This window comes from Cyrtonyx montezumae, unplaced genomic scaffold, assembly GCF_038088225.1.
Source record: "Cyrtonyx montezumae isolate F1298 unplaced genomic scaffold, pur_monq_1.0 scaffold_9, whole genome shotgun sequence".
NCBI classification, from domain to species: domain Eukaryota; kingdom Metazoa; phylum Chordata; class Aves; order Galliformes; family Odontophoridae; genus Cyrtonyx; species Cyrtonyx montezumae.
The window spans coordinates 7,058,457-7,076,404 of record NW_027072100.1 but is presented as its reverse complement, the minus strand read 5'-3'; the positions used below and the strand labels follow the sequence as shown (position 1 = coordinate 7,076,404).

At 38.9% G+C, this 17,948-nt stretch overlaps 1 protein-coding gene across 1 annotated transcript; it reads right to left on the bottom strand.

The window, feature by feature from the left end:
* Positions 1-1,890: 1,890 nt before the first annotated feature.
* On the bottom strand, positions 1,891-17,696 carry LOC136060265 (protein-glutamine gamma-glutamyltransferase E-like). The gene is made up of 13 exons (XM_065754647.1): positions 17,683-17,696; positions 11,872-12,039; positions 11,336-11,578; positions 10,907-11,025; positions 10,277-10,405; positions 8,828-9,005; positions 8,563-8,698; positions 7,564-7,667; positions 6,859-7,104; positions 5,445-5,750; positions 4,586-4,743; positions 4,259-4,392; positions 1,891-2,216 (listed from the first exon to the last, which is right to left on the bottom strand). Exons 1-13 carry the CDS (start codon positions 17,687-17,689, stop codon positions 2,069-2,071), a joined length of 2,076 nt encoding a protein of 691 aa, XP_065610719.1. The 5' UTR covers positions 17,690-17,696; the 3' UTR covers positions 1,891-2,068.
* Positions 17,697-17,948: the final 252 nt, after the last annotated feature.

The window sequence follows — 17,948 nt, the reverse complement described above, 5'->3', positions numbered from 1 at the left end:
CTAAACCAGCTCCTGACAGTCGACACCTTCACCACACCAAAGCATTAGCAGCCACTTTTGTAATCCCTTTGGAATGCAGCGGTCATGGTTCCTATGTGACTAATGACTTAATAGTGTCACAGGTGTTTTTCCTAGCTCAGTTCCACCCACCTATCATCCAAAATGGTCAAAATATTTTATTTCTTCTCTCCCTAGTTTCACAGCCTTGGCATTTCCATTCAGTTTTCCCGTTTTCCACAGTAAACTAAACATATTTTATTTGCCTCCTTTGTTGTTTGAGCATTGCACTATCACGACCTTATATTAGCCATTTTGCACCTTAAATTCATATTGTTGCTAGTCTTTACTTGTAAGAGAGCACTATACTTCCACAAAAACATTTCAGAATCCTGTCTATGAGTCTGTATCCCAGTAGGCACACATTTAAATTAGATGTGCTAATTTTATGCACGTGTGAATTATTGCAGGGGCAGGGTGTTGCCTTTCTTCAGTTCCCCTAGAGGTCCAGTTCACCAGATTCTGTCATTTCTGCTAGTGCAATTCACTTGACTTCAGCTGAGTCTGGTTGTCTTCACTCATTTAAAAAGTTGAAATTCTAAGTCAAAGTCCTTGAGTTTGAGCTTCCATCATTTGCTCAATGTGATGAGAGCTCTTAGCTCTCACAAGCTTTGAGGAACATCAGAAGAAAATCTGTGGGTTGCTTGTATGGCTTCTCCATAGCCATGTCATTATATAGACAGTGTGATGTTGTACTAATGCTATATGTCTGACACTGGAAATCTAGATGACTGACAGTATGCTCAAGTTCTATTGCAGTATACAGGGACAATGGGATTTCTGCAGTCCAAAGTACAATAGAGCAGTAGTGAGACTTTTCATTCACTTCATCTACAGAGATCATTTTTCAGTCAGAGGTTGACTTACTGTTGCATATTGTCAGCCATAAAGCAAGCCAATCAATGGGCTACACCTAGTTGTTCCTGGAATCTCACTTTTAGCTTCTACTTCCCTACAAACTACTTAATCACCTGCCAGATAGAACTGCATTAAAAGAACATCTACTGTTGCACATACTGTTTAGCAACAGGAATTCAAGATGTGAAATTCAATAGCTAGGTTAATTATACAATTTTAAAATGAAGGTTAAGGCACCTTTTATTAAGACACACCTTTTTACTGCCATTTTCGGTCTTCACAACACCCAAAGAAATTTGGATGCATTCTTTACTCACACTAGTTTTTTCATGCTTGTGGTCTGCACCTATTTATTAAGTGTTTAACTAAGATGTACTGAACTTGACCTCTATATTAACCAAACTCTGTATTTAATATATTATTTGCTGATAGAGATGGCTTCCTAACACACAAACTATAGTGAAAAATTCTATTTTTTCCAGAGTTAAAATACCCCCTGACCTAAGATTACTCTCCCAGAAAAAATCAGTGAGTACAAAACAGCAGCATGTAAAAAGAACCTCATATATGTTGAGCTGGGCAATTATTCTAATATGTTTGTCAAGTTGCTCTTGTACTGGACACCATCCAAATTGCTTTAGAACATTTCCTGTGCCTCACTTGTCCACTGTGATTTGGCAGAAAAGAAGAATGTCATGATACTTACTCATTATTGACAAAAAAAGTGGGTGAAATAACGTAAAGCATGCACTTAATCCTGTCTACTTTATAGTATCATTACTGCGATGAAGAGAAACACCACTTTGCAATTGCCCTGTATGAGGCTTTGAATGTGTAAAACTGTGTTTATATTTGTGTAGAAACAGCTGGAGCCAGAAGTAATGATTTCCAAACAGAAGCAGACAAGTCAAACAAGTAGTCTCTGAACAGATGTTCTGTTTGATAACATGGATGTGCACAGTAGTAAGTGAACTATTCCATAGTTTATTTAAAATTACAATGTAAAATGTTAATGGTATAAAGTTGTTAAACCCATATCACAGGAAGCAAGGATTTTGTTTTGTTAGTTTTCTCATATTTTTCTCGTACAATATTTCTTATGCCATTTTGTTCAATTGACAGGGACAAAGATCATTTATTGCGTATCTTCCAGTTAGTCAATCACCTTTACAGTTTTAAAGGCCTTGATATCTGCAAATTTATCACAGGAGAAATTAACAAGTAGATGCTTGAAGCCCGTTTCAAAAGGGATAAGTTTAAATTTTGTACTGGATATCTCTTTGGCTTTCAGTGGTGGCACGCTAGAAATAGAAAACAAAAGAAAAGAATATAAATTGAAAATAGGCTTATACATCACATGTGAGTTTACTCTTCAGCCAATTCCTTCCTTATGTAAGAACTCCTATCAGTTCAGTGCAAGATGGTCATGAAAAGACTGTACGAGACTTAGCTATTTTGAGAGCACCATTCTGGAGCTGGGGGGCTTGATTCTCATTTTCATCACTGGAGAGCCAGTCAATGGAAGCAATTTCAGGTTGAATATTACGATCAGTTTCTTTTTTGATATTCCAAAACTGTGGAGTTGTGGCTCACAGAGACATGGTTAGTGGTCATGGTGGGATGGTTTGAGGTTGGGCTTGTTGATCTTGGAGGTCTTTTCCAACCTTCATGATTCTATGATACAGATTTAAATACTCAGGGCCATGCATTAAGGACCCCAAAAAACATTATGCAGTAATCTAGATAAGTTTACTTGGGATCAGGGTGAAAACATACTCTTCTTATATAAGATAAATCTTCATGCAGAACAGGAAGCATAAAATGCATCATTGTGTTGAATAAGATGAGCTGGACCCACAAGGAATATTGATGCGAACTCCTGAATTACAGTAGATTATAGTAATGTGAAAAAAGTGTTTACACACAGGGAAATTCTAAATGGACCTTAAAATGTTTTATACCAGTATATTTTGTAGTTTTAGGAAACCTGTGTTTGTGGTTTTACCTAACAGTCTTAGCCTGTGGTTTTTTTGTCTTGCCTGAGGATAAAGATGTATATGATACATAACACAGGGTTGCCAAATTCCCTCAGTTGTAGAATAGGGAATATGTGAGATAGGCCATACATAGTTGCTCAAGCAAGAATGGCCATCTTAAGTTGCTGTGAATTTTTGTTTTTGTTTGTCAGAGTGCATGTACGTGTATATCATAGAATCACAAAGATTGAAAAAGACCTTTAAGATCATCTAGTCCAACCCTCCACCTACCACCAATAGTGCCCACTGAAACACAATCCTTAGGACCATGTGTACATGTTTCTTTAACACCTCCAGGGTTGAAATGTTCACTTATGTTCACTTAAAGAGCACATTTCCATATTACAGGTAGCTGGGATCTATAGTAAAAGAAAACCATCTTATTCCACCCTTCTCATTCTGCATTTCAACATCATCTAGAACCTTTCAGACTCAGTTTAATAATATACCAACATCATTATTTTGTAGAGTTCTAAAAGCAGAGATTGAAAATCCATGTGCCTGTAGTTCCTGTTTTGGAAAATCTTTCATCTTAATATTCACCATTTTCCCTATCCTCTTCCTGCCTGCCTTAAGTATTTTTGTTCAAGTTGCAGACCTTAGTGAAGTAAATTCAGTCATCTAAGGAGTAGCTGCTGGTCATGGTTTAGTCTGTTCTCTAATGTTTATCCTCCTTAGTCATGATTTATTGTGTCTGGAATAGCCACACATAGAGCATACTTTGGGCTGTTTCTTTCAGAAGTGCCACCTTTTGAGTTCACAGCCTGTCCCTAAACAGTCTGTGTTTATTTGTGTTCACAAAGCTGGGACACTGGTGCATCTGTTTTTTTACATACATGTTTACATGTGTAATGCAAATGCAAATTGCTTAGAAGGCTGACCACTCAGATTGGCACTTGCAGTCTATTAAAAAAAAATCCTGAAAAAATCCTGGTTAAAATACAGAATAGTTTGGGAATAGTGTGGACAGAAACACTCATATGCTATTGCTAATCCTACAGTTAGAACAGGAAGGTTCAACCCATCTGGTCTATAGCAGCATACACTGCCTCAGTAACATCTACTGCATGGGCATACATAAAACTTTTTCTGGAACTGTGGTGTCCTGCTAGATGGATAGGCAAGAAAGTTCTGTCAAATTGCCCTCTCAAAGCACAGCGTCAAAGCCTAAGTGAGACAGAAAGCTGATTTAAAGCTGTTTGCAAGGAGAAAATTGTCTCATTCTTGTGTTTGGTTCAAAGTCATCCATGCCCGTGTTCTGGATTAGTTATCTTTAGTAGCAGGAAGGAGGTGCTTCTTGTACTTACTCTATCTTAAGGATTCCTCTCAGCAGGTCATTGCCTTCTACCTGCAGCACACAATCCTTCAGTTCTATATCAATAGGATTCGTAAATACCACTTCCACATCCACTTCTTTATTCACTTTTGCCTCATCAAGTACCTGAGCAAAGAAAATGCTTAAAAGGTCAGATTGTCAGCATTCTCAGTCATGTCAGAAGAGGTGTTACTATGAGGTACTGTGATGTACCATGGCAGAGTGTGAGCAGAACATCTCTTTCTGAGGAAGAAAGTGGTTAAAATTCATTTTCCTATTACTCTGCCACTGCTATTAGAGTAAAGATACAACAATTTACCTGTATGTCAATGGCAGGGTTGTCCAGGGCAATGTGTCTTTGCACCAGTACTTGCATCCCATCTTCCACATGACATAAAGCTGTTACTTCAATTGTGTTATCTGTAGTTAGCTGCTGTTGATATTCAGCATAAGATATCTTGATGGGAAAATGTTTCTCTGTGGGAAAAAATAAAATAATACCCAGTATTAATCGAGGGATGAGTATGCTCACTTCTCTGGGCAGCAGTGCCAGAGTCTCACCACCCTGTGAGTAAAGGATTTCCTCTTCACATCTGACATAAATCTTCCCTCTTTCAGTTTAAAGCCTATCCCCTTTCTACTATTACTATAAAAAGTTGGTCTCCATCTTTATTATAAGCTCCCTTTCTTTTAAGTGAAAGGCCACAGGAAGGTCTCCCCACAGCCTTCTCTTCTCAAAGCCAAACAAGTCCAACTCTCTCAGCTTGTCTTCAAGGGAGAGGTGTTCCAGCCCTCTGAGCATCTTTGTGGCCCTCCTCTGGACCCATTCCAACAGCTCCACATCCCTCCTGTACTGGGAGCTGCAGGCCTGGATGCAGTACTGCAGATGGGGCCTCAAGAGGGCAGAGTATATGGGGATAACCCCCTTCCTTCCCATTGCCAGCCCTCTGATGGTGCAGCCTGAGATTCTGTTGGCCTTCCAGTCTGCAAGCACACACACTGCTGGCTCATGTTTTTTATCCATCAGGACCCCCATGCCCTTCTTCACAGGGCTGCTGTCAGGAGTCCTCTCATTTTGTACATCTTAGATTGCCCAGACCCAAGTTGACCATTTTCTAATGCCAGCTTACTGATAACTTTCAATAAGAATTGTATGATTGTATTATTTGAAAAATTACCTTCCTCAGGAGACAGAGAGACAGATATGGAGTCCTTCCAGATCTCACGAACTGGTCTTCTAGTGTACACAGTGCTCCAAGCAGTCATATTTACCTGAACAGTTTTAACTTCAGATTGTAAATTTGCAAGAACCAGAATTAAACTGAGATCTTTGCCAACTTCTAAAGGACCAGCCATCTTGAACTTGCCTGAGATATCAGGCTTTTGTTCAATTTCCCTTGGTGTCGGTGCTGTGGGATCAAACTTATCCTCAAGTCCCAGCTTCTTACGAGCTTTTTTAAAAACATCCCTTTCTTTTTTAGAGCCTGTTAGGAAGAACCATGAAAGTTAGCCTCAACAGTTAACACACATCTTTTCTTTTACATGACAGCTAGATGACTCAGCTGAACATAGTTCTGTACTTAGAGAGGAACAGCCACTCTTAATCTTCTGACTCTGCCCTCAGCAATGTCACAGTCTCTGTAGTAGCATCTTTATGTAAAACAAAATTTTAAGTCCAAATTTTCTCACCCTTTCCATTTCTATACTTTTTTTACAGTTGTAATATTTTTAAAATGTATACTTTTATTTGCTAGTAATGTAAAAATAGTAAAATGCCCCTTAAATAAGGGAAGGGCAATGATATAATGTGGTCTGTTGACTCTGACAAGCAGCCAAACACACACCCAACACACGCTCGCTCTCCATACCTGCAGGGTAGGTAAAAATAGAAGAAAGTTGAAAAGAACTATGGATCAGGATAAAGACAGTTTAAAAGGGAAAACAAAAGCTGCACATGAACAGAAAAAACATCCCAGTCAGATCCAGTGCACAATGGAAGCTAGTTATTTGGCCTCTTCATTACCATGCTTTCCACCCTTCTTATATATATATATATTTACAGCAATAAGGATTATTCTCCGCATTTGCAAATTCAGTTCATGGTTATAATATTTTTTCTGCAATATCAAACCCAATGATCGTGGTGCCTTTACATGCTGTAAACATTTACATTTACATGCTGTGTGCTACTTCTCTTGGACCTTATTATTGATTTAGCTTATGATTTTTGTCACAGGTCTTTCATCTTGCTGTCAAGCAACGGGATTGTAGACTAATTAGTACAGAAGAGGGGCAGTCAGTACACATTATCATATGCTGGTGCAACAGTGAATACTTTACTCAAAGTTATTTAGTCTTGTCTTATTTAGGTCCCAAAAGCAACTACGTATCAGAAGTTGGAGGATGTTATTTTTCACTGTTTATATTCTCTTTTTTTTATGTTTTATTTTTTTCTGCTAGAACTGAAGAAATATAGAATAAATTTTCATCTTACCATACAGACGCCCCAAACTGCCCACCAAGATATTCCTATTATGAAGTTTATGTAAGTTCTGGAATTAATCAAATATAGAATTATAAAGTTTTTTTTACCTTCTTCATATTTATAATCACTGGTAATATCTATACGATCATCTCTACCAACTGCCTTCGTGCTGATGAGTTGGCCGATTACTGTAGACTTATTGAATAACAGTGTTTTCTTTCTAGTTGCAGGATCATAATTCCAGTACATACAGTCTGCATTCACTTCTGCATATACAAATGGACAGTCATAGTCCAGATCTACATCTCCTTCTTTGATGGCATTCCTTGAGGCAGGACCACACTGATAAATTCCTATGGTATTAAGAAAATATACCTTAGAATTAATCAATGTTTTTAAAGTAAGCAGATTACTAGACAGACATTTATCAATGACCCTTGAATTATCAAGTGCTGGTGGCCCATTCTGGCCCTTTTATCCACTGGAGCCTCATACCAAGCCAATAATCAATGTGTCTTGCATTTATTCTCAGCATATACTTGATCTATTTCACAGTATTAATTAATCATCAATGGCTCTAGACACCTACGCTGGAAAAACAGAAAGAGCTGCAAAAGTTTGGCCCTAGAAGCCTATTTGTTTCTTGGCACCCATAGAGGAGCTGATGCTTTTTTTATTAGCCAGAAACTCTCATTCTGTTTCTGAGCAGGAAAAGAAATTTCTTGTTCAGCAGTTTTACAATTTATTTTTCTCTCTGGAAATGACTGACTTTATGATTTTTCAGCACTACTCCTGTAATGAAATCTGTGTACCTCCACTTTCTTCTTGGGGAGTTGCATCCAGAATTTGCCATCCATTGTATGAAGGGCCCAAGTCACTGCGGGAAAACCAGCTTTCATTCCAGACATGGAAATTCCTACATTCAAGAATGAATGAAGTAAAACAGTGGTATGTGTGTTCTAAATTTCTATTCACATTCATTACTTAGTATTCTTAGTTAAATGTATCAAATGGTTTAACTTCTGAAGGTTCTTATCTGAGACTGACCGCTATCACTCTGATCTTGGCTATCTTAATTATGTAGGAGCTGAAAATTGTGTTGTGAAGCAATTCTAAGTTTTCTGGGGGAGATACTGAATTTTGGAAATTATGCAAAATGTCTTCAGTCTCTTCCCCCCCCCCCCAAAAAAAAAAAAAAAAAAAGAAATGTTCTGAGCATGTGGACTTACTTAGTTTGAGCTGTGCTTATTGCACAAAACCATAGCATTTTCTATAAGTTTCTCTTAGATTTAGGATGTATCCAAAACAAGCAGGAAAGTGAACAAGGCAAACAATGAGAGGCTGCAATCTTCTTTGCCAAATGAAAGCTTACTTCAATTGCATTTCTTGCTTAGTATTGATAATAATTATTTTCACTGCAAATGATTTCAGTGCATGAAAAATGGAGGACAGGGGAGCTAGTTCTGTTGAACTCTTACAGTTTAACATGGTTTGGTTTTGAAAAGTAGTTTCAAAGTTAGGTCACAATATTTGATATTTCCAGTGTAACATCCCAAATTCTCAGTAATCTGTGGCAGCTATAACTTTGCCTTCTTTGGCTTCAGTTTGCTGTTATAACTCATGTTAATTCTGTTTAGTTAGGAAGAGTACTAAATTCTGTAGTAGTATACTTTTTGTTGATCCTGTGCACGTAGTTGTTTTTAAGACAATTTTATAGAAGTTAACAGAGCATTTGTTATCAGAATCTATACTCTGCACCTGAAGACTACAATCAGTGATAGATCCTGTTTCTAAATACTGCAGAACCTTACCAGACACTGTCAGCTCCCTCGTTCAAATGATTTCCAGAAGCATCATAAAACTCATCCACACGCAGGTTTCCATCTGCATCGTGGGCAGAGCTGAAGTTTGTAATTGTACGAGTGGGAATTCCCAGACATCTAAGCACTAAAGAGAGAATAGAAAACCACAGTCAGAAAGCACTATTTCCAGAATATGACATTTATTTTCATGTAGAAAGTATTATTAGTGCACAGAATCTGTTCAGTATCATTACATGCATTACATAAAGCATACCTGTGGTTAATACTGCTGCAAAAACCCAACACTGTCCATATCTCACAGGCTTGTATCCTGATTTCTTCCAGTTTTGCAGGATTTCACCACTTCCAGTCCAGCTGCTTGGACTTTTCCCACCATCATAATTTCCACTCCAGTTTCCTAGTACCACCCCTTGGTCATCATTGGCATTGACCTGTAAAAATGTTCACAAAATTTATGATAAGATGAATAATGAATTTACAGTACATGAAGTAGTGGTGGAGAAGGGGACAGGAGAAAAGCCTTGAATGTCATTTTACTGGACAAAAGTCATTGCTTCTTGCAGTTGGCCTGCAAGAGGAAATCTCATCTTTTCAGAGAAATTATAGAAGTGTCCTCCTAAGAAATGAAAATAAATTAACCACTGTTTCTCTTACCCAAGTGCGGAAGTACCCAGCACGATGACAAACACAAGTTTATAGTGAACCTTTCTATTGTGAGGTAGCAACTTTTCTGCTATGTGATTGAATAGCATGATAAATGCATATAATGCAGTGTATCTTTCAGAATGTGCCTGCATGATAACAGAGTGAATTCTTAGCAACTGTACAGACAATATTAAGGAAGGGGAAAGGGCAGATACAAGAAATGCAGAGTCACTTTAACCAGCTTGTTAACTGGGTCAACAGGAATCTCAGGAAATCCAGGATGAGAATGTGTAGATTTCAGGATTTAGGACAGGAAAACCCCATGAACTGGTACAGGCTGAGAAGTAGTTTGCTGAGTGACAGCTCAGCTGAAATGAGCACGGGAGTTACAGCAAGTGCCAGAAATTGTCAGAATATTGAGGGAAGCTGTTGTGGCACTGAGCAGGGTCCAGGTCATGGTCCCTAGAGCACATAACTTACATAAAGCTGAGGGCTCTAGGGTAGTTCAGTCTGGCAAAGATGGAGACTATAATAGCAGTTTACAAATATTTGAATAGGACATACAAAACCAGGAGTCCTACTTTCCTCTGCACTGGTATATTGAATACCAAGAGGCAACGACAGAAAGTTCTAGCTTGGGAAAAACATATTGGACATAAGAGAAAATTAATCACTAAGAAGACAGTGCAACTCTGGATTGGTCACCTGGAAGGGCAGCGAAACTTTCATCCTTGGAGATTATCAGGACAACATGAGAAATCCATGGATGACCTGATCTAGTGCCCAGCAGACCCCCTTCAAATGGGAAGTTGGATTAAAGACCTTCAAAGTGCTCAGTGTATCCGCCCGCAACATAAGCTTCAGTTTCAATACTGGATATCAAAGTGTTAAGTGTTAGACATACATAAATGAGACAAGTCTGGAAGGCTGAGACCAGACAACAACTTAGGGATTTCCCTGGGCTACATTTCTGCTTTGTGGTGCATGCAAACAGTGGCCTAAAATTTTCTGAGAAGTGAACAGTCAGTAGTTTGGACTTTCTGAATATGTTTTTTACCATTGCACTGAGTACACGGCCGAGATATTTGGGATCATTTCTGTGAGATACATCTGTGGCAGGATCCTGACGGTAGTTCAAGCTTCGATCCAGCATGGAAAGGCAAATATTGAGGATGTCTCCTTGAAACTATGTTACAGAAATATATTAATTCATTGGAAACACAGATTAATCTACCATACTAAAAAAAAATCCAGATGAGTAGAGCTATGTAAGCATATTTCTTTAATCACTAGATGAAACCTTGCAGCTCAGCCAAGAATTCGACATAAAAATTTGCCCTCAACAAACCATGAAGATTAAAACTCGAAGAGGTTTAAAAAACTCATAATCTGTGGACTGAAGGCTAGCCCTATGCCATTCAGTGATGCTCTACTGTAGTATGCAACAGACTCTTAGATTTCTGCTGGATGCATCTGAGTCCTATGTCATATCACCAACTAGTCAACTGCAAATGTTCTTATTAATCAATGTAACAGGACTTGATGTGAGTTCCAACTGCAATACCATACTCCTGGTCTTCTCAGGTGTATGACCGTGATAAACATAAAAAAATAAACAAGCTGATCATCCAGCTTATGTGAAAAACAGAGCACAAAGCATTGGCTGCTGGTTCAGTGCTGTGTTTACCTGGCCAAAGTTCCATCCAAAGCTGTTGATATGATGATTGTTGCCTGCAAAAATGATACCAAACTCTTCTAGCACATATTCCTCACACTCAGCCTTGTTGGGCATGAACACATCATCACCTGAAAAGCCAAAGCAGAGGTATATTCAATCACAGCAGGCAAAATAAATAAAAAACCTCCAGAGTTTTGGCAGAACTTTATCTGCACATCTCTAGGGGACAAAGGGCCCTCCAGTAAGTACATGATACAGAGCAGGTTTTATATATCAGAAGCTACTAAGAAACCATTTTATGCTTTCCTTTTCTGACTGCTTGGTTATGTGGTGAATGTTCAATGTCCATACTGCAGAAGTGTAGGTCAGGTGGAGAAGCTGCAAATCCCAATCAAACTACAAGTAAATCAGATCTTTCAGGGAATGCTATATTCATACCTGAAGACCAAGGGTTAAAGAGCAAAACAAAAGTGCCAAGAGCTTCTGGAGATGAGCTGCCACTTGAAGTACTTTGAACACTCAGCTTGTAACGTCCGATGACTGCATTAGCTGGGCTGGAAATGGAGACGCTCACAGAGTGGGAACTGGTGGACTGAAGAACTGCGCTCCAACTGTCTTTGCTTGCTGTGCTGGAGATACCAAATGTGGCTTGGGTCTTGGCCTGCTTGGAGGGTTTAGGACCTTTTAAAGAAAATAAACAACCTTTTTTTTTTCCATCTTGCTGAAACTTATCAACAAACTCATCAGAGATGTAACCCTCCTCTCAAATGAATGTGTCATGTGTTCGAAAATGAAAGAAGCTGCCACTGCCAGCTGAGGTGGAAGTAGTACAGCAAACACTTCAAACACTTCCAGGGCTATTTAAATTAGCATGTCAGTTCTGAGGTGTTAACTTGCTTCCATATAGCACATATCAGTCCAAAAGAATGTGGCTTAGGCATTACAATTTCTGTGAAAGGAGCTGGGAGCCATACCTGTTTCTGCGATGAATGTTAAGGTTTGCTCAGGCTGTTCTACTCCATTGAAGGTGACAACAAAGGCCTGACCTCTCCTCACAATCAACTCTTTGCTAGAGAATTTACTTGTGTGGTGATCTCTCGCATTTTCTTTCAGGTGCCAGTCAGTACTTGGCTGCGTTGCAGCTAAGAAAAAGTGAGAAGTACATTAGAAGGAGGAAGAAGCACCTAAATGCTTGCTTGCAAGAATTGCATGTTATTTCTGTAAGTAGCTAATAAAAATGTGAAGTTTCCACCATAAACAGAAATGTTATTTCTGGGCATTTTATTATTTTCTTTTTTTGAGAGAGAGAGCTTACACCTTGCTGAGATTATTAAAAACTATCTGTGTAATTATTAAGAAAGAAATATATCCAGTACTAAAGAAAAATCAGAAAAGAATCTAAGAGGAGAGAACTATGAGAGAAGGAACACCTGTGAGTTACTGAATACAGAATCCATCTGAACTCAGCTAACTCCTTCATGGTTTTGTTCATTCCATTACATGATGTTCTAACAGAGGCACAGATTTGCAACCTCTAGATAAGAAACAAAGAAACCAGAGTGACCCAAAGAATGTTTCTGCGTTTTAAATCATGATATGTTCTCTAGTCCCATTTATGTTGCATGCACCTCTGATATAAATGCCAGTTCTTATCTGTTGAAAGCACCTAACAAGACCATAAAGTCATAGAATTGTTTGAGTTGGAAGGAATCCTTAAAGGTCATCTAGACCAACCCCTCTGCAATGAGCAGGGACATCTACAGGTGGATTGGGTCATTTGAGAGTGGAAGAGATGACAGAATTGGAGAGTAAATGCTACTAAAATCATGTTTATGAAATAATATGCCATGGAATGCTCGTGTGCAAGTTGTAGCTTAATGAGAGACCAAAGAATAAGTATCTGAATTTGGTTTGGTGCTGACATGGACAGAGGCTACGGAAGGTTCTTTAGTAGAAAATAATCTTGATGGTTGAAATGAAGTACAGAAATACAGAAGAAAAAGATTTCAGTGTGTGTGTTCTTTAAAAATTATTTTTTAAACAATCATTCCTTAGAAATGTAGTCACAGTTCAAATAGAGGAAATATGTTTTTATGTTTAGGCAAGCAGCACGTACTTCGATTTTGTAGGAATGTACCTTTTTTTTTTAAATAACCTTCAGAAACTCAACAGTAAAGCACATCTGTTATAGGACAAGCTCAGGGGTGAGGAAATCTTTTCTTTAGAAAGGCAGAGATTAGCTGCCAAGGTCGGAAATGGCAGCAAAGTAGGCAGTGTACGTAAGTATAAATTTTAGCAACAAAGCAAAAACAGACAAACAAAATCCTTATGTTTTTGTGCCCTCTCAGTTTTAACTAAAGATCTTAACCTCTTCTGCTTATTGTAACCTCCCTTAGCCTTTTCAATAATACCTTCACTAAATACTGTATCAGTTTTGTTGGTGTCCCATTTGTAGTAGGCTGACAACTTAAAAAACCTGCAGACCTTCTCATCCCTTTCAGAGCTGAATATACATCTTATTGATGTAAGAGAACAACAAAGAATCACAGAAGGGCTTGCCCCCTTGCTCACCTTGGCCCATATCTGATCAATATGTCCTGTAAGAGCAGCTTTGGAGTTTTCCTCTGAATGGCCACCTCTACTTCTGTTGATTCAAAGAGTGGTTGGTACCTTTCACTTCCTTAAAAGTCTACTTGTAAAGTTTTTCCTGTGGGAAGGGGTGGAGCTTCAATAGCTGTCTTTGCTCCCCAGTCTTTATCTGACCAAAGGGGTTGAGGATTTTTTTTCTTTATCTTTTTTTCCCTCTTAGTCCCAATGTTCTGATCTCACTTCCTTGCAACCTAACATAGGAAGCTTGGATAATGTCATAGAATGGCTTAGGGTGGAGGGGGCATTAAAGATAATCTGGTTCCAACCCCCTACATAGGCTGGTTGCCACCTACCAGATCAGGCTGCTCAGGGCCCATCCAACCTGGCCATATTTATGCTTAGAAGTCTGGTCACCTGTTAAAAGTTTCTTATTGTGTTTGAATTTATAAGAATTTCAGTATTTAGTTCATAAGTTCATAAGTTAAAATAACCAAACTATAGTAAAAGCATAACTGCTTCTTGTACCACATTGTTTTTAATGTGGAATTGTTCATGAGCAATATTAACAGGGACGTTCTTCTAAAATTAATTCGTTGAATCCATTGCTTTTCTGGAGCTACTTCCATGAATGCTTCTCAACCCATCTCATGTCTAAATGAGGATCAGCAGAATTTTGGGGAAAGATGGGACAGTAGTTTTATCACATGCAAAACTCAACTGTAATCTAAAAAATATACAATTTCAATTCACCTATAATTAATTGTGCATTTGTTTCAGGATGAGAAAACAGTCCTTATCTTCCTCTTTATTCTTTCATATTCTTCCATACGTATTCCTGAAGCATCATGTTACAAACATCTGGACATAACTTACTGGGGACTGCCTCATTTACCTGGGAAGTTTGGACTGACCTGTCTCCCCTCTCACTCCTTTGCTGAATAATTAAGCAAGGAATTTCACCACCAAAATAACTCCTGCTATCCTAGATGCAGGAATTCAAGTATTTTTCTACAACTATACTATATTTGTAAAACACTAGGGAGGGACCTGGGGCCCTGGAATAGCAATGTGGACTGACTCGTGTCAACACCCTCCAGGACCACAACCTGCTGATGTAGACTGGTCAAATCTATTAGAAAAACACTTGGCTGGGATCTCTTCTAGGCTCTATATATTGCCCAAGACAAACTTCCTTTTTTTCTTTCCTCTTCGTCCTCCATTCAAAATGTCCCCTCTGCTCTGTGCTGGTTAGACTTCACCTGGAGCACTGTGTCCAGATGTGGAGTCCTCAGTACAGGGGAGAAGTGGAACTGCTGGAGCTCATCCAGAGGAGGGCCACAAAAATGCTCTGAGGGATGAGACACCTCCCCACAAGCACAGCTGAGAGGGCGGGGGATGTACATCTTGGAGGAGAGAAGGCTTTGGGGAGGCCTGAGAGTGCCTTGACTGCATCGAAACAGGCTGTGGGAAAGGGGACAGACTGTTTATCAAGGTCTGTGTGATAGGACAAGGAGAGATGGTCTCAAATGGAAAGAAATTTATATTTGATATGAGGAGGAAGATTTTTACTTATTGTAAGTGCAGTGAGGCACTGACACAGACTGCCCAGAGATGAGGTGGGGGCCGCATCCCTGCAGACACTCAGGATCAGTCTGGAGGGGATCTGAGCACTGATGGAGCTGTGGGTGTCCCTGCTTGTTGCAGGGGAACTGGGTCAGATAGCTTTTAAAGATTCCTTCTAGCACAAACGAGTCTATCATTCCATGAAAATACCTTAGTTAGCAGGGAACATGTTGCAGAGTGCCAGAAAATTCCCAGAAGCTCAGATTTTTCCCTTAGGATCTTTCCCTTGAGATCTTCCCTTAGGATCTTCAGGAATGCTATGGCTCTTTCCAGATGTGAAGTTGATAGTGACATATACTAATATGGCAACTTCAAAAACTACCAAGGGACCAACACCTAGAAATGAATCAAACTGACAGTGCAAACTTCCCAGACAGCTCCACATAGCCAGACATGACCTGTTGTTTATAGCCTATTACATCTAAAGGTAATCCCCTACCTCTCCCACTTCCACACATCCCTTCCACTGGAATGGAGTAAAGATGTTATCTGGATGTTGTAACTTCCAGTTACATTTGCACACTCATCAGAAATACCTCTTTGCAAGCTCCGTTCACTATCTGACTCTACTTATTTCCTCTAAGAACTTCAATTCAACATGTCCCATCCTATGGCCAAGCACTCCTACTTCTAGTACATAAACAAGATGCTTGCTGTAGTGACTCACTCTTTAGTGGTAATGACACAAAACTGACAGACACAAGCAGAGATAATTGAGTGTGAGGCTGTGAATCAAATTACTGAATGCTTAGTAGCAGTAATGTGCTGCTGACTGTCAAAACTCTTAGGAAAAAAAAAAAGTGTTATCAAATTTACAGGATCATTTAAGGTGCTTTTCCCATTCTTTACGTACCACCTTCATTTCTCTTTCTGGATCATGTTAAACCAAGTCCACTAGAGACTGGCCCACAGATGCATTTAAACTTTCTGGAAAAGAAAGTGCATATATTCACAGGATATGTGTTTTCGGAACACGTTCATGTGCATATGTGAAAGTAATCATGCACACACACCTGTGCTCACGTATACACACAGCTTTTTACATTAAAAATGTGTGTGGCACTTTGAGGAGGACCACTGGGTACTTCTGACTTCTCCAACTGAACTTGGGCTTGCAGTATGACCTGGGTATTTCACAAGCAAGAGTTGGCCATGATCAGCAAATAACAGTTTGTTCGTTAAATGCTGCTATTGCTTCTCGCATTTACTGCGATGAGAAAATTGTGGTTAAGAAGGATGCACTGATGTATGACACCTAAAAAGGAAGTTTTTAGGGATTGCCTTGCCAAAGTGGCTTGTCTAAGTTAGTGGCATATCATTGCTTAAAAGGAAGTGTTACAATGCACTTTGCATGCAATTTTACTTCGTGGTTGTTTCTCCATCACTACAGAGGAAGGTTTTTACTGTCTCCTTTACTGTCCATACAGTTCTTCTCTAAAAGGAAAGATCTTCCTAATCAGTCCAATCTTTCAGATTGCCTATCAAATTGTGCTTGGCCATGTATTCGTGCTGCTGAGCAGAGGAGATGGATGAGGGAATCTATAGTTTTATGTCCATTATATTCACCTGATTCTCTCCTAGCCCATGCTAAGCCCTTGAACAAGTGGACATTTAGATGATATTACACTTAGCAGATGCAGTCATTAAGTAAGCACTGACAGGCAAACAGCAGATACTGCTGATGAACACCAGCACAAGTAGTTCAGTCAAGAATGTGAATTATTTCAATGATCATAATGGATGAATATTAGTATACCTAAGAGTTTGTGCAATCAAGTCTCATCAAGCTTTTTGACCATGGGGCTACTGTGCCTGTTTTAACCTCCATGAGGGTAACCAACACCTCTTATTTCTGCACTTCATTCTCTGCTTTGTGGATGATTGCTTTTTGATTAATTTCCTGAACTTTTCTAGTTCATGTGACATAATGGCATGAACTTCGTGCCAAGAAGATGTAAAGTAACTCAATTTTTAAGCAAGTTCCCAACAAGCTGGGCTTAAGCAAGAACAAAGCCAATCTTACTACAGTGTCTTGATTTAGTATCTTTCTTGCTATGACCTTACTCCTGGACATCTGTATTTATTTCTCTGCATTATGAAGTCCCTTTCACAGTAATTTCAACAAATATTTAAAGTGATACTGCATTTGGCTGACTCTGAATCTCCAGGGAGGAATCTAATCAGTAGTATGCTTATGGCACAAATATTAACACAAGATTCATTCATACTTGAACAACTCTTGATTTAAGTTTCACACTACAAGATAGATTGCAATTTGCCATAATTTCTTCTGCTCTCAGATACTTAGCTCTGGTACGGTAATGGATGGATTATATTTTTCCCTCATTGGTGTCTTTTGAAAAATTCAGGAAAGAAAATGCTGAAATAACCTACTCAACATCTCAGCATGTAGAGTACTTCAACAATTCAGAGCCTTTTACAGATAAACACCCTACAGGAAAAAAAAAAAAAAAAAAAAAAAGGTAAATTATTCACTTACCCGTTCCCTATTCAGGAAGAGATTTATGTATTTGTTTATTCATTTATTTATTTACTTATTTATTTTCACTTACCAGCCATGCTTCCTTGCTCCTCTGTGTCTTGGACTTTGTATTTCTGTAAGCAACTGTAGAAGTTTATGATAAGACTTCAAGCTTCGGTTGTGCAGCAGCATTTATAGAGAAAACTTCAGGCCTCTCCTTCTGCTCAAACCAATTGTAATTCACATTAGGTGGGTGAGGCAGGTAAGTCATTCCAGTGGGCATGTAAACTTCCTAGTGACCATATATTAGCTCATGGCTTTTAACACACCACACTTATGCAATTCAGGCTATTTATC

Coding starts and splice junctions, on each gene's coding strand:
- LOC136060265 (XM_065754647.1), bottom strand. Junction 11,579..11,871: donor AACATTCATCGCAGAAACAG/GTATGGCTCCCA, acceptor TTTCTTTAAAAG/GTCCTAAACCCTCCAAGCAG. Junction 4,744..5,444: donor CTCTCTGTCTCCTGAGGAAG/GTAATTTTTCAA, acceptor TTTTTCCCACAG/AGAAACATTTTCCCATCAAG.